The 16,994-nt window shown below is 37.4% G+C and overlaps 1 protein-coding gene across 1 annotated transcript in view; it reads right to left on the bottom strand.

The window, feature by feature from the left end:
• LOC123562051 (proprotein convertase subtilisin/kexin type 5-like) overlaps window positions 1-16,994 on the bottom strand; it is a 110,262-nt gene that overhangs the window by 2,400 nt on the left and 90,868 nt on the right. The window contains exons 25-30 of the mRNA XM_053533205.1: window positions 15,946-16,122; window positions 12,619-12,783; window positions 10,807-10,977; window positions 7,417-7,572; window positions 6,257-6,386; window positions 4,368-4,687 (exon numbers count right to left, since the gene is read on the bottom strand). Coding sequence (XP_053389180.1) covers window positions 4,368-4,687; window positions 6,257-6,386; window positions 7,417-7,572; window positions 10,807-10,977; window positions 12,619-12,783; window positions 15,946-16,122 — 1,119 coding nt within the window. The remainder of the gene's footprint in view (window positions 1-4,367; window positions 4,688-6,256; window positions 6,387-7,416; window positions 7,573-10,806; window positions 10,978-12,618; window positions 12,784-15,945; window positions 16,123-16,994) is intronic.

The raw sequence follows: 16,994 nt of genomic DNA, 5'->3' as shown, positions 1-16,994 counted from the left end.
CCAGTGGCATCCTTGTTGATTCAAAGCAACCGAAGTCCAAAACGAGGTCAAGGTCAAACTAAGGATAGGTGATGTTTGAAGAATAGGAATGGTCACAGGTTACATCTGTATTAGTATCAATTTATTCTTGTAAGCGGTATTAATGCTAGACGAAACGGTCCCATTTGGTTAACCAAGAGATGGCCCATATAAAGCATCCAAAATGAGGTCAAGGTCAAGGTCAAACTGAGGTCAGGTGATGTCTGAAGATGAGGAGTGGTCACAGGTTACATCTGCATTAGTATCAAGTCATTGTAGTAACAGGGGTTCCATTTGACCCGGGACTCCGGGTCCGGACCCGGGAGATTTTCAAAAGACGCTCAAAGGACCCGGCAGAATACTTGCCTGTGCGTCCTTCAGGACCGGGGGGCATTTTCCTTTGATAATCCTTTCTCTTATCGTTAATTTCCTTCAGTAAAACTATTTCCACGATAGACACGTGTATTCAAAATAAACACTCGCGGTCATGCTCTCCTGCCTTTGATCTCTGCTAAATCCCGCCCTTTCTCCTGTAGACATGCCTCGCTGATTTTTTATCAGCAAGTTACGTCACGGCGAGTGCACATAGGTAACAAGAAATCAATGAAGTGTTGAAATTAATTGATAAAGCGAATCCTGTGTACTGTCAAAAAAGGCGCCAATTATTAAATTATCGTAAGCAGCTGATTACCGAGCATGTGAAAAGTGCCCTGCAAGATTTTTCATGCCAACTTTGCATTAGACCATTGTTTAGTGATCATATCGTAATTTCAACAAGAAACTTAACAAATTTTGATGAATTTCGAAAGCAAAAATAAGTTTAGAATGTCCGTTCACGGGTCTAATTACACCCGATGTCATATGCATATATCCAAAATTCCTAAAAAAAAACCTGACTTTCAATGCAGTTTTTTATGATAAGTAGCATCATTATTTGAGGAACTATCGCTGATTTAGCTTAGTTTGCCAAATAAACTGAGAAAAAACTACTTTCCGATGACATTCTGAAAGTATAACAGTATTCGGATAGTACATTTTGGATACATTTTTCTAGAGTGTTATAGCACTGTTCTGTTATTAAAAATGAAATGAAATATTGAAGAAAAACCTAATTAAAATAACATGAATTTTGATAAATATTAGTTTACAATATGAGACTATATGACCTGAGACTGACATTTTTATTATGCTGTAACATGATCTTGGGTTTATTGTTTTCTTAGGTAAAGATCTACGTATTACTGAATAAAAAATATAGTAAATTATATTGACGTGTTGGGACAGGACTCCTGTATTTTGGAAAAGGACCCTTCAAAATTTGGGCCCAAGGGTCCTGGGACTCTTGGGTTTTCGGGTCTAGTGGAACCCCTGTAGTAAGGGGTATTGATGCTAGACGAAATGGTCCCATTAGGTTAACCTCATACGGACGGACGAACAGGTCAATCTCTATATGCCTCCCGCATCAGTAGATGCCGGGGGCATAAAAATACAGCCTTTATTGCATACACAAGGTTTTTCTTTGATTTTAACTAGTGACCTACTTTTTTACCCCAGATGACCCATTTTCAAACTCGGCCTAGATTTTATTACGGTTATCATTTTGACTTAATTTCAGGAAGATCAATTGAAAAATTCAGCCTCTATCACATATACAAGCTTTTCCTTTGATTTGACCCAGTGACTACTTTTTGATCCCAGATGACCCATATTCGAACTTGACCTAGATTACATCAAGGCAAAATTCATGAAGATTTATTGAAAAATACAGCCTCTATTGCATACACAAGGTTTTTCTTTGATTTGACATAGTGACCTAGTTTCTGATCCCAGATGACCCATTTTCGAACTCAGCCTAGATTTCATGAAGGTTATCATTCTGACTAAAATTCATGAAGATTAATTGAAAAATATAGCCTCTATCGCATACACAAGGTTTTTCTTTGATTTGACCTAGTGACCTAGTTTTTGACCCCAGATGTCCTGACAGTTTCTCTAAATGCAATAGGCTTTGAAAGTGAACAGTATGGATCCTGATCTAAGCAGTCTGGTCTAGATCCATGCTGGTTGCAAATGCACTATGTTGGTTTTCTCATGGTGCGGCTCAAATATCTATATCTTTGGTTACTGTTTACATGTACAGAAAGTAAGCGCATATCAAATCTATTGAATAAAGCATTGTCTTTGTTACCTTTCTTCCCTACCTATAAAATTGATATCAACTTTTCTGTTCTTGCACAACTATTACTGTGATACATGTTTATCTTTCTTGCTTGCTTATTAAAGGGATATGGACTTGTATATCCTCCCTGCCTACCTATTATAGTGATATGGACAGATTTATCATTCTTGCTTAAAGGGTCATGGACTTGTTTATGCTTCTTGCATACTTATTTCAGTGATATGGAAAAAATTATCCCTTTTGCCTGCTTATTTAAGGGATATAGACGTGCCTGTCCCCACTGTTTACCTATTACAGTGATATCAACTATGCTGTTCTTCTTGCTTACTATTTAAGGTGATTTTCACTCATATACTTCCTGCACACCATTTACAGTCAGGCCATACCAAATTGATATGTCGTTCGTCGGAACTACCGCATCAATAATTTCATTCCCGAGAAAAAAAAATAAAAATCACCCGCCCGCACGTACATAAAAATCTCCGAAAAAAATTTTTTTTTCCCGATTACGCGGTCCGGAATAATAACGGCAAAGCAGGTTTTATCGCTGTTTTAATGCGTCAAAGTGATATTGATCGGATTTCATGCATCCGTAATACATGTTACTGATGACCAAAACTCAAAAAGTCAGGAATTATGGTGTTGTTCATCATTTGTTTTAAATCTGGAGTGTCTGTGCTAGTGCCACACATGGCCTTCGATGTGTCGGTAGGTAATGAAGTAGGCACGTTCTACTTTTGTTCAATACAGTGAAAGGAACGAAGCACGACTTGTAAGACGTGCACGGGGATGCAATTTAAAAGTTAAAAATATTTGGAAATATTGTTCAGATATAGTTTTCAAACCATTTGTTATCAGTTGTTTAGTTCTGTATGTTATATCTAGAGCCCAAAGCTGAGGCCGACTACTATCTTAAAAAAATGTTTGTTCACAGATCCTGACCGACATTGTCTTGGCCAAATCTTTTTGAACATAACTTCTTTAGTACAGCAGTCAGATATTCTATCGAAACGCATTTAGTCAATTTAAAAATTGTTAAGCTTTTCAAATAAGTAGTGCAGATATAAAATATGTCCTTTTGTAACCCCAATTTTGCCTGTTTGTCTATTACTTGGCTGTGAATTGATAAAACGAAAAAAAAAAACTGGAAAAAACAGACCTCCCCAACTCTAAATTTCTAGTTCAGTCAAAGCAAAACAAACAACACTTTTAGGGTGGCCATATAACACTTTAAGGGTGGCCATATTGGGAGCATTCTTTGTCAGTCTTGTTATCATTTTTGCCTGAAATGAATCTCCACCACAAAAACATAAGCTAGCCTGATCTGTTAAGAAATTATTCCAAAGGGATTCGAGCAATGTCGAAGCATCTGTATGACCAACTCTGTTTGGTCTCACTGGTCAAGTGGTTTGTTACTTCCCTTAACCTCTATGGGTTGGAGTTCCACTAGGGGCACAAAGTTGTTCATGTGCCGAAGCCATCTAACTGTGCTTCAGAAGAAATGTTATTCCACACATGTGCCTGTTTTGTCTTAAATATTCCTCATGCTGTGCCATTAAATAGGCAGGCCTTCAGATTAATGTAGAAAAATCAAAATTAAAAATAAGACACTCATCCCTTAGAAATTATAACTAAAAAAAACAAAGTGATTCAGTGAGGTTTGGCAAGAATTTATTTGCAAAATCATTCATGTAGTCTTTAAAACATAATAGAAAAGCTATATACTGTGTTACTGACACTGTAAATGTTTGATTTCTGTGTTATTTCTAAAGAAATGTTAACTTCATGTATAATCATAACCGCCTCCTCAAGGGTCCAAGCTGGGAAAAAAAAATAAAAAAAGCCCGCTCGCTCCATGTAAAATCTACCCGCCTCTGAAAAAATCAAAATTGAGAAAAAAAAAATAAAATAAAAATTTCGCTCGCCCGCTCCAATTTTTTTTGAAAATTTTCCGAAGAACTATTAATCAGTTTGGTATGGCCTCATATAGAGATGTTTATCCTTCTTGTTTACTTATAAAAGTGATATGAACTTTTCTGTTCTTCTTGTATACCTGTTACAATAATATGGAGATGGTTATCCTTGCATACCTATAACAATGGTATGGAGTTGTTTAAAATTCTTAATTACCTGTTATAGAAATATGCTCTTGTCATTCCTTCTTACTTACCTACTACAGTGATATGGACTTGTCTATCTCTCAGATGTTTGGCTATCTGTGCAGCATGTGTTGGGTTATCAGAAGTATCATCTGTTATCAACAAAACATGTTTCTGGACCCCTGGACGACCCTGATGGCGGAACATATCATAGGCCCTACTCAGAGCACCTGCTGTGTTTACGCTCATCCGTTTACTTGGTTTAAGACCTCTGTTGATTAAGCTGCAGATTCTTTCTGCACTGTATCTATCGTTGAGGTCAACTAGTGGTGATACTCCGCCAGCATATTTTAGAATGCTCACTCTTACTCTATAGGGATGTATGTCCAATCTGAAATAGCCAACAATTAACAACTAACCTTAATTCCCGATCATTTGACAAACTCAAATGAAAGCATGCTGAATCATTTAAACATTTCTGTAATACTGTTTCAGATCTTTTGAAAAGGAATTCCATTTAAAATGCAACCTTGTTTAAGGGTGTTAAACTATGAAGTAAAAGAAAGTGACAGTTATATAAACATTACATGAAAGTCAGAACAATATTGCTTGCTATTAATGAAACACTAATGAATACAAGAGCTGTCCGTAAGACAGCGCGCTCCACTATTTGGGGATTTGACAGTAAAATGAATATATGTCTCAATAAGAGACCTGTACTTTAAAAGGAAGATACACCAAGGGGCATAATTCTGTCAAGAGCACAAATTAGAGTTATTGGGATTGTTACAACACATGCAGATGATGATGGTAAAGATATATTTTGAGTTTCAAGTCATATCTTATATAGTTCCAAAGTTATATCCATAAAACGAAGTTTGTTAAAAAAAATTAAGTATAAATTGGGCATAATCTGGTCAAAAATACAAATCAGAGTTATGGGGATTGTTACCACACATGCAGATGATGATGATGAAAATACATTTTAAGTTTCAAGTCTTTATCTTATATTGCATTAAAGTAATATCCAAAGAACTGCAAAAAAAGTTTAAGTACAAAAGGGGAATTATTCTGTCAAAAATATAATCAGAGTTATGGGGTTTGTAACCACATATGCAGATGATGATTATAAAGAAATATTTTTAATTTCAAGTCATTATCTTTTAAAGTACCAAAGATTTGTCTATAGAAGAAGCTTTTGAAAAAATTTAACATGAAAATAATTCCAAGTATAACAACTTTGTGACCTTGACCTTGGGTATAATGGGCGCAGCCCCTGCAAATATTTTGTTTGTATGCTGGACAATGTTTATGTGAACTTACAGTAAGACATAAGCAATAGTAACAAAAATATGACAGAAAAACAAAGGTTGCCAAAAAAACTTTAACTTTAAAAATAACCTAAGTATAACACCTTGGTGACCTTGACCTTGGATAAAATGGGCCCAACCCCTGTACATACTTTGTTTGTATGCTGGACAATTTTTATGTAAAGTTACAGTAGGATATAAGCAATAGTAACAAAGATATGACAGAAAAACAAAGGTTGCCGAAAAACTTTAACCTTAAAAATAACCTAAGTATAACACCTTGTTGACCTTGACCCTGGATAAAACTTTAATCTTAAAAATAACGTAAGTATAACAGCTTGGTGACCTTGACCTTGGGCATAATGGGCTCAGCCACTACACATACATTGTTTGTATACTGGACAATGTTTATGTGAGGTTACAGTAAGATATAAGCAATAGTAACAAAGATGAGACAGAAAAACAAAGGTTGCCGAAAAACTTTAACCAAGAAGGGTAACGCTGATGCCGGGGTGAGTAGAATAACCCCCCTATTATCCGAATAGTGGAGCTAAAAAATATGCAAAGAAGAAGAAATATTTTCCCTATAAACTTGTTTTCCTTTTTCTAAAATATCTTTGGGCCCCTGTTACAGTATGAAATTTACTTACCTTCTGATCAAACATTTAAGCCAAGGTTTAAGGTGAAGGTAGATATGGTGGCTTGAATCATGGTACAAACTGTTGGACAAGTCAACAGCAATAATTAGGTCAAATTTACTCTCACACTGGCTACTCATTGCTGAAATAGGAAAGACATATTCCTGGTTTAAATTTATCTATTTCTTATTACCCACAATGTCTTAATTGTATCACACATATTATCATAGTTTAACAAAACTCATTCTCATCTTCAAAAACTTTTTTTTACGATTTCATTCCAATTTTTTTTAAATAATACTATTGAAAATGTTAAATAAATTCAAAAAGATCATATAAACTAAATTCCCATATCTACAGTATGTAACTGCTTTATTAATTTTTGATGACGCATGAAGAAATAAGAAAATTTTAGGAAGTTATTTACTGATCAACACCTCACAAGTACTACTAAGCACTCCAGTGTGAACATCACTGTGAAGACATAATTTTGTTGATGGTAAAGATAATGCTATTTTATTAAGACAATTATAACTTTAGAAGCGAGTTAAAGGAGGCTATATTTCAGGAAGCAATGATACAGAGGTTATATCTGATAAAGAAATAATAGAGGTTATATTTGATGTAGCAATAATACTGAAGTTATACTGGATACAGCAATGATACAGAGGTTATATTTGATGTAGCAATAATACTGAAGTTATACTGGATACAGCAATGATACAGAGGTTATATTTGATACAGCAATCATACAGAGTTTGTATTTTAGGCAACAATTATGCAGAGGTTATTTCATGCAGTGATGTAGGTTATATTTAATACAGCAATGATTTCATGCAGCAATGACAAAGATGTTATCTTTTGCATGCATCAATGATACAGAGGTTATATTTCATGCAGCAATGATACAGAGGTTATATTTCATGCATCAATGATACAGAGGTTATATTATATACAGCTAAGAAACAATGCCTATATTTTATACAGCAATGATACAGAGGTTATATTTCATGCAGCAATGATACAGAGGTTATATTATTTACAATTAAGAAACAATGCCTATATTTTATACAGCAATGATACAGAGTTTATATTATATACAGCTAAGAAACAAAGGCTATATTTTATACAGAGGTTACATTTAACAGCAATGATAAAGAGATAATACTAACTTATGCACAGACTTTCATCATGTGCACCAGCCCTTCTTGTAGTAAATCCAGGAGGGCATTCAATACAGCCAGAACTGTTTCCTGTACTGTATGAACCAATTGGACATGGCTTGCACATGCCGTCTCTATACAAATATCCTTCCCTACACATCCTGGCTGTAAGGTAAATAAAATAGGCAATAATATGTACAGCTGTCAAAATACAAGCCTGAAAATTAAATCAACTGAATAATTTCTTGGCTGGCAAATACTTGTTAATCTTTTTTACCCCACTAGATTAATAGAACTGACGAACCATATAGAAAGATCACTACACAAAAATCAAAGTGTCTTTTATTTTGAAAAGCATCTTTGCTTATTTGTCAGTATGCTTATCTTTAAGAGCTTAAAAAGATCCTAGGCTGGCAGGATATACTGTCTATCTAAATTTTAATCACCAGGAAGGATCTGGACAAAGAACCAGCAAGACTTAAAGTTGCATAATACATTTCATCTCATCAAGGCACATATAATTATGTACAATTTATTTTGAAAAACTTTCAAAGGAATAAAAAAAATATACAGTGGGAAAACAAAATACTGTCTATTTGACCTTTGATCTCACAATATGACCTTGACCATATATAATATGATTGATAGTTGCATTCTGCATATCAACTCGATATAACAAACACTTTTGCCAAGTTATTTGAAAGTCCTTCAACAGGGTAAAAAGATATAGAGCCGACATGAAATTACTCCTATTCAACCTTTTACCCCACCATGACCTTGTATGGACATGAATGAAAATTGTTTCTACTATGTCATTTTAGAATATACATGTGCCAATTTATGTGACTGGATGTATGAAGAAACAGAGTTGACATCATAATATGACAAACAGACAGAAGGACAGATAGACTGACAACCAATCACCTGAAAAATAGTTCCCTGACTACTGATAATCAAAAGGCGAGAAAAGATAAACATGAAATACGTCTAAGCTTTTTTGCACTAGTGTAATATCAAAATTATGCAATGGCTTTTATTTCACCCCCACCTCATACATGTGATAAAAACAAATAAGAACAATTATAAATGAAATTATATTAATAAAATTCATTAAAATTCCTAGAAGATATGGATGGTACACAAACTTAATCTATTTCATGTTTGATCATGTCTTAGTGACCCTGGTTATGTGGTCTGCATGTCATTTGGACAGAGTAATCACTAGTTTTATGAAAATCATCCCAGTGGGTTGGAAGACATGGAGCAGACATAAAATAAAGCTATTTGTACACTGACCTAGAAACTTGGGTTTTGTGCTCTGCACATTGTCTTGATGAGGCAAAATATCTTATGTTAGTTTTATGAAAGTTATTTAGAAAGATGCAGAAATGACAAAAATCAACTATTTGACAACTGAACTTCTCAGTACGACCTTAACCTAGTCACCAGTATCTTGCCAAGGTAAACAACTGACAATAGTTTGATGAAAATGTCTGAAGTGGCACAGACAATTAAGAGCAGAAACAAAGTTAAGATACTGTCCTTTGACCTCCATGATTTAGTGTGTTCTTGGACCCTGTGACCTAGTTCTGCATGCTGCTGGACCCTGCGACCTGGTTCTGCATTCTGCACATTGAGTCTGTGACCTGGTTCCACATGCTGCACATTTTGGACCCTGTGACCTGGATCTGCATGCTGCACATTTTAGACCCTGTGACCTAGTTCTGCATGCTGCAAATTTTGAACCCTGTGGCCTGGTTCTGCATGCTGCACATTTTTGACCCTGTGACCTGGTTCTGCATGCTGCATATTTTGGACCCTGTGACCTGGTTCCGCATGCTGCACATTTTGGACCCTGTAACCTGGTTCTGCATGCTGCACATTTTGGACCCTGTGACCTGGTTCTGCATGCTGCACATGGACCCTGTGACCTAGTTCTGCATGCTGCACACTGACCCTATGACCTTGTTCTGCATGCTGCACACTGACCCTGTGACCTTGTTCTGCATGCTGCACATGGACCCTGTGACCTTGTTCTGCATGCTGCACACTGACCTTGTGACCTTGTTCTGCATGCTGCACACTGACCTTGTGACCTTGTTCTGCATGCTGTACACTGACCCTATGACCTTGTTCTGCATGCTGCACACTGACCTTGTGACCTTGTTCTGCATGCTGCAAATGGATCTTGTGACCTGGTTCTGCATGCTGCACACTGACCCTTTGACCTTGTTCTGCATGCTGCACACTGACCCTGTGACCTTGTTCTGCATGCTGCACATGGACCCTGTGACCTTGTTCTGCATGCTGCACATTGACCCTGTGACCTTGTTCTGCATGCTGCACACTGACCCTGTGACCTGGTTCTGCATGCTGCATATTTTGGACCCTGTGACCTGGTTCTGCATGCTGCACATTTTGGACCCTGTGACCTGGTTCTGCATGCTGCACATTTTGGACCCTGTGACCTGGTTCTGCATGCTGCACATTTTGGACCCTGTGACCTAGTTCTGCATGCTGCACATGGACCCTGTGACCTTGTTCTGCATGCTGCACACTGACCCTGTGACCTTGTTCTGCATGCTGCACACTGACCCTATGACCTTGTTCTGCATGCTGCACACTGACCCTTTGACCTTGTTCTGCATGCTGCACACTGACCATGTGACCTTGTTCTGCATGCTGCACACTGACCCTCTGACCTGGTTCTGCATGCTGCACACTGACCCTGTGACCTGGTTCTGCATGCTGCACACTGACCCTGTGACCTTGTTCTGCATGCTGCACACTGACCCTATGACCTGGTTCTGCATGCTGCACACTGACCCTGTGACCTGGTTCTGCATGCTGCACACTGACCCTATGACCTGGTTCTGCATGCTGCACACTGACCCTGTGACCTGGTTCTGCATGCTGCACACTGACCCTATGACCTGGTTCTGCATGCTGCACACTGACCCTATGACCTGGTTCTGCATGCTGCACACTGACCCTACGACCTGGTTCTGCATGCTGCACACTGACCCTATGACATTGTTCTGCATGCTGCACACTGACCCTATGACCTGGTTCTGCATGCTGCACACTGACCCTACGACCTGGTTCTGCATGCTGCACACTGACCCTTTGACCTTGTTCTGCATGCTGCACACTGACCCTTTGACCTTGTTCTGCATGCTGCACACTGACCCTATGACCTGGTTCTGCATGCTCCACATTTTCTCAATGAGGATAATAACTGATGCAAATTTCATACAGTTAAGAAGATATGGAGCAGCCACACATAACACACAGATGGACGAGGGGGAATGAATGGACTGAAGAAAACAAATAACTGCAATACATTCTCCATATACTTTGTATCTAGGGGGAATAAAAATACTATGCATATTTACTTACCACCACCACTGACACAATCATCAGGTAATGAAGCTGTGTTAGTCAGTGTAGATAGCCCTTCTGGACATTCTATACATTTAGGATCCATCTTAAACCTTCGGTACTTTCCAAAACCACAGGGCACACAGATCTGTTGCCCTTCATCAAATGTTAATCCACCTGGGCACCAATCTATAAAATACAAGAAGGTCCTTTTTCACTCACCACACTCAAATGGATACATGGCTTTGGTGATTGAGAACCTCTGCACAATGCTACATGCCAACTATCTAAGCTCTAGGTCTTGAGGTTACAGACAACTTCTTAAGTTTTTTCTCATGTTTCTTAAGTTTTTGTGATACAAGTGACCCAAAATGGGCTTGGCCAATTCTGACCCAAGAGGCAAGACCTAAATGAACTTTGTAAAGGACATTAAATGCTACATACCAAATATCTAAGCTCCTCAGTTAACATGATTTTTAAAGATTTTCTTATGTAAGCCTATGTAAAACAAGTGGCCTCTGGTTGGAGAGAGTTTTAAGCCCAGAGGCATGATTTGAACAAAGTTGGTAGAAGACAAATGCACAATGCTACAACCCAGGTTCTTTTAAAAATAGAAAATTGGCAGAAGACCACTAAACAATGCTACAAGCCAATATCTAAGATCTTTCGGTTGAAGGTTAAGACAAGAAGATTTTTCATATCATTCCTATATAAGTCTATGTTAAACAAGAGCTGTCGGAGGACAGCAACACTCGACTATTCAACCGCCTTCTCAATTGAATTAATACAAAAGTCGAAAAAGGAGCATAATTTTGTAAAAAAGCAAAATAGAGTTATGGAACCTGTGCAATGTAAGTCAGTTTATCACAGTAAATAAGTATGTGAACTTTCAATCCATTCCCACAAGTGGTTACTGAGATACCAGCTTACATACAAAACCTTAACCAAATTGGGACGCAGACGCCGACGCAGAACTGGACGCCGACACGGACGCACAGGTGAGTCCAATTGCTCTACTTTTCTATGAATAGTTGAGCTAAAAAGCGAACACCTAGAGCTAATAGCTCACCCTGAACAAAGTTCCAAAGAGCTAATAAAATGAGCCACACCATGGAAAAACCAACTTAGTGGCTTTGCGACCTGCATGGATCCAGACCAGCCTACGCATCCGCGCAGTCTGGTCAGGATCCATGCTGTTCGCTAACGGTTTTTTAATTGCAATAGGCTTTTAAAGTGAACAGCATGGATCCTGACCAGACTGCGTGGATGCGCAGGTTGGTCTGGATCCATGCTGGTCGCAAAGCCACTATGTTGGTTTTCTCATGGCATGGCTCAAATACACAAATCATCAAAGCCTAAGAGTTTAGAAAATCTTTTTGTTGCAGCTGTTTGTAACCATGACCTTATCTCAGACTCATAAGAATGTCTGACATTTTGTCTTTGTACATTTATTACAGGTTTAAAACAAATCTGCCTTTAGGCCTTCAGGAAGACAAATAATATTATTATCTATTTTAGCTTCATTGTAATGAAAGCTTTAAGTTTATATGAACCACTCTCTGGACCCCTCCTGGAAAAACCAGTACCGGTGTCACATAAGAATGCACAGTTGTGTCCTGAATAAGGCTCTGACCCACGACCCCTGTATTTAGCAGCTGAAACCTTAACTAATGTTTGTCTTATTTTACATGTACAGTAAATATGCAAATTTGCATCTCAGCAGTGAGTTAGTTACAAGTAAGTTGCCAGTACTGACAGGTGCATCTGATGAACTACCACACTACCTAATGATACAAGTGATACTCTATAGAAATATGGGAAAGTACATACTTTCTTTACACATAGCTGAACTACTTGCTCCTTTTCCTGGTGTCCTTAGTCCATCTCTACACTTTTTACACTCAAACCGATTGTCCTCCTCTGTGTATTCACCAATGTCACATAAATCACAGGATTCAGTAAAAAAATTGATGAAAGAACCTTTTGGACAAGTACCTGAAACAGACAATATCATTTTTTTTTTACGATCAGCAGCATGAAGTTTTCTTTCTTTTTATACAGATCAACCTGCTTGTAGGAATCACAGAAGGGACTGACTAAAATGAACCTCTATAGAAAGCTGGACACTATCAAACTTTTCATTGTTTGATTAAAATTTCAATTTACATATTATGTACAAATATATGGGTTTTTTTGTGATTTTTTTTGTTTCATATGAAGTATGACTTTATCATCAAGTTATAATTAAAAGCTCTCTTGAAAAACAAATACAAAGTTTAGATAATTCAGTTACAGAATTCAAACAGTTGTACCTAAACATAACCATTATAATCAGGGTCAAATTAATGCTGGTTAGACTGAAGTTCTTAATATGACTTCAAATTTATTATGTAAATACTTCCTGTTTCCCCACCTTCTTCTCTGAACTAGATTGCTGACTAGTAATCATCAGGGGAAAATTAGTACTTAAATAACCTCTTGAATTTTTCCCCATGTTAACTTATATGATGTAATACCCTTCTGAACTGGGCTTATAAAAGCCATCCTGTTGGAAAAATTCAATCTGTCAAGAAAATAACAAAGAGAAGTTTTTCTCTCCATTTTTAGTAACAGTGGCCTTGACCTTGACCTAACTGGCCCTACTGAAATGTAATCCTATATCTTGGTATCGATATACGCTTCCTACAGCCAAAGGGCTAACTTTCATTCACTTAAACTGATCAGGTGGTAGTTTTTCTATTTCTTTTAGTGACCTTGACCTCACTGGCCAATCCCAACTTGTTATTATTGTTATTGGCTCCCTATCTCCGAAGTTTGGCTTGAATCACTTTTCCTAACTTGAAATTTAGCCAATTAACCCTAAATGCTATCCAAAACTTGATCTTACTATAAGTTACTTAACCTTTACCCTGCTAATTTCTATAATAGTCCATCATTAATATGGACAATACCATTCATTATTCGAAGGGGTGTTTACTGAAAATTTTCTGAATGAATAGCGAACAGTGTAGACCATGATCAGCCTGCATAGATGTGCAGAATGAAACAGAATGACAAAGGGTCACTAAAGGAAGCCTGTAATGAAATTACTTTGAAATTGGGCAAGCAGTTTCAGAGAAGAATTTCAAATTTTATAGACATACAGGTTAGAGACCACCAATTGTTTTCCCATAGACTTACATTGTAACATTATGGCGTGTACGGCCTTCCATACATCGAAATATGTATATCTAATTACAAGTTTTTCAAGAACTATCTTAGTTCTACCAAAATATCGGACGAAAAACATATGAATAGTGATACTTTATTTAAGTAATTTTCGTGTGAATGAGATGACCCCCTGTTTACATCATTGACATGGCGGGAGAAATCCGTTTGATAAAACTTTTTTCAATACACATAAAATGTAGCAAATTTTGTCAAAATGTATAATGAAATACTGCAAATGCAGTGAAAAAATATCAATTTTGAAAAAATAATCACTTCCTGGGTTTGTTTACATGACTGACCAATCAGAATGCACAGACGTTACCTTATTCCCAGGTATACACTTACCTAATTCCCAGTAAGTTCCCTGTACTTTTTTGAATTGGTGGTCTCTGACCTATAGATGAATGTTTCGTATCACTGACCTACTCACCTAAAGATCATCAAGATTAACATTCTGACCAAGTTTCATTAAGATATGGTCATACATGTGGCCTCTAAAGTGTTAACTAGCTATTCTCCTGATTTGACCCCATGACCTAGTTTTTGACCCGACTTGACCCAGATTTGAACTTGACCATAAGATCATAAAGTTTAACATTCTGACTAAGTTTCATGAAGATAAAGTCATAAATGTGGCCTCTAGAGTGTTAACAAGCTTTTTCTTTGATTTGACCTAGTGACCTAGTTTTTGAGCCCACCTGACCCAGATATAACCTTGACCTAAAGATCATCAAGATTAACATTCTGACCAATTTCATTAAGATATGATCATAACTGTGGCCTCTAAAGTGTTAACTACTTTTTCCTTTGATTTGACCCGATGACCTAGTTTTTGACCCCACCTGACCCAGATTTGAACTTGACCTATAGATCATCAAGATTAACATTTTGACCAAGTTTCTTTAAGATATGGTCATAAATGTGGCCTCTACAGTGTAAACTAGCATTTCCTTTGATTTGACCGGGTGACCTAGTTTTTAAGCCTACATGATCCAGATTCAAAATGGATCTTAAGATCATCAATATTAACATTCTGACCAAGTTTCATGAAGATATAGTCATAAATGTGGCTTCTACAGTGTTAACAAACTTTTCCTTTGATTTGACCTGGTGACCTAGTTTTTGACTCCAGATGACCCAATATCAAACTTGTCCAAGACTTTATTGAGGATAACACTCTGACCAAGTTTCATTAAGATTGGGTCAAAATTGTGACGTCTAGAGTGTTAACAAGCTTTTCCTTTGATTTGACCTGGTGACCTAGTTTTTTACCCCAGATGACCCAATATCAAACTCGTCCAAGATTTTATTGAGGGTAACATTCTGACCAAGTTTCATTAAGATTGGGCCAAAAATGTGACCTCTAGAGTGTTAACAAGTTTTTCCTTTGATTTGACCTGGTGACCTAGTTTTTAATCCTAGATGACCCAATATCGGATTCGTCCAAGATTTTATTGAGGGTAACATTCTGACCAAGTTTCATTAAGACTGGGCCAAAAATGTGACCTCAAAAGTGTTAACAAGCTTTTCCTTTGATCTGACCTGGTGACTTAGTTTTTTACCCCAGATGACCCAATATCAAACTCGTCTAAGATTTTATTAAGGGTAACATTCTGACCAAGTTTCATTAAGATTGGGCCAAAAATGTGACCTCTAGAGTGTTAACAAGCTTTACCTTTGATTTGACCTGGTGACCTAGTTTTTGATCCCAGATGACCCAATATCAAACTCGTCCAAGATCTTATTGAGGGTAACATTCTGACCAAGTTTCATTAAGAACGGGCCAAAATTGTGACCTCTAGAGTGTTAACAGTCAAATTGTTGCCGACGGATGGACGACGGACACAGGGTGATCACAAAAGCTCACCTTTGAGCACTTTGTGCTCAGGTGAGCTAAAAATATAAAAGATATATAATAGAATTTACATGGAATAAACTTTACTTTACCTTTACATTCATTTGGACTTTTCGCAGTTAAGGAGTAAGTAATACCACTAGAACAATTTTGACATCCAATATCCATCTTCGTCCTGTACTTGCCATAACCACAATCTGAACACATCTTCTTTGTTTGTCCAGGCTTCTTTAATCCATTAATCATTGATTGTCCAGGGTCACACCATTCTTTTGTAAACAATAAGTATAAAGTTATCCATACCTTCCTACCATATTAAACCAATCTGACTTAAACTTCTTTTTCATTCTCATATAAAAGAGGGCCTTCAATTTTAAATGTTTCAAAGTCTTTATTTCTGAAGAATATTCTTACTGCTGAAACACACAGGTAAATACTGTATATAAGTACTACTTACCTGTATATAAGTACTGAGTGCAAGTGCCCACAAAACACAAACTAGAGTTGTCACAGGAGTTACGCATTATACCCCCACAATATGGCCTTGTCACAGAACTAAGCCAAAGTCAAAGCTGAACTTGCTTGACCTTTGACCTACTGTCCTCAAAATCAATAGAGGTCATCTGCTGGTCATGTTTAACCTCCATATAAAGTTTCATGATCCTTGGCCCAAGCATTCTCAAGTTATTGTCTGGAAAAGATTTAAATGACCTTTGACCTTTGGAACCCAAAATATCATCTGCTGGTCATGACCAACCTCCCTATTAAATTTCGTGATCCTAGTCCCAAGCATTGTGAAGTTGTTGTCCAAAAACCGTTTAAGTGTTCCAGGTCACTGTGACCTTGACCTGTGACCTGCTGACCTCAAAATCATTAGGGGTCATCTGCTGGTCATAACCAACCTCGCTATAAATTTTCATGATCCTAGACCCAAACATTCTCAAGTTATCATCCAGAAACCGTTTAACTGTTTCGTGTTATTGTGACCTTGACCTTTGACCTACTAACCTCAAAGTCGAACACGACCTGTATTTTATCATATAGGTGGGCAGTTGGTCTACACGTGGTAACATGCTTGACTGTCAATCCAGAGGTCCGGGGTTCAAATCCCGGTCCAGGCACTGGAAATTTCTGAGATGCT

This window comes from Mercenaria mercenaria, chromosome 2 (genome assembly GCF_021730395.1).
Source record: "Mercenaria mercenaria strain notata chromosome 2, MADL_Memer_1, whole genome shotgun sequence".
Lineage (NCBI taxonomy): Eukaryota > Metazoa > Mollusca > Bivalvia > Venerida > Veneridae > Mercenaria > Mercenaria mercenaria.
The sequence above is the reverse complement of the archived record's forward strand: the minus strand, read 5'-3'. Positions and strand labels throughout refer to the sequence as shown.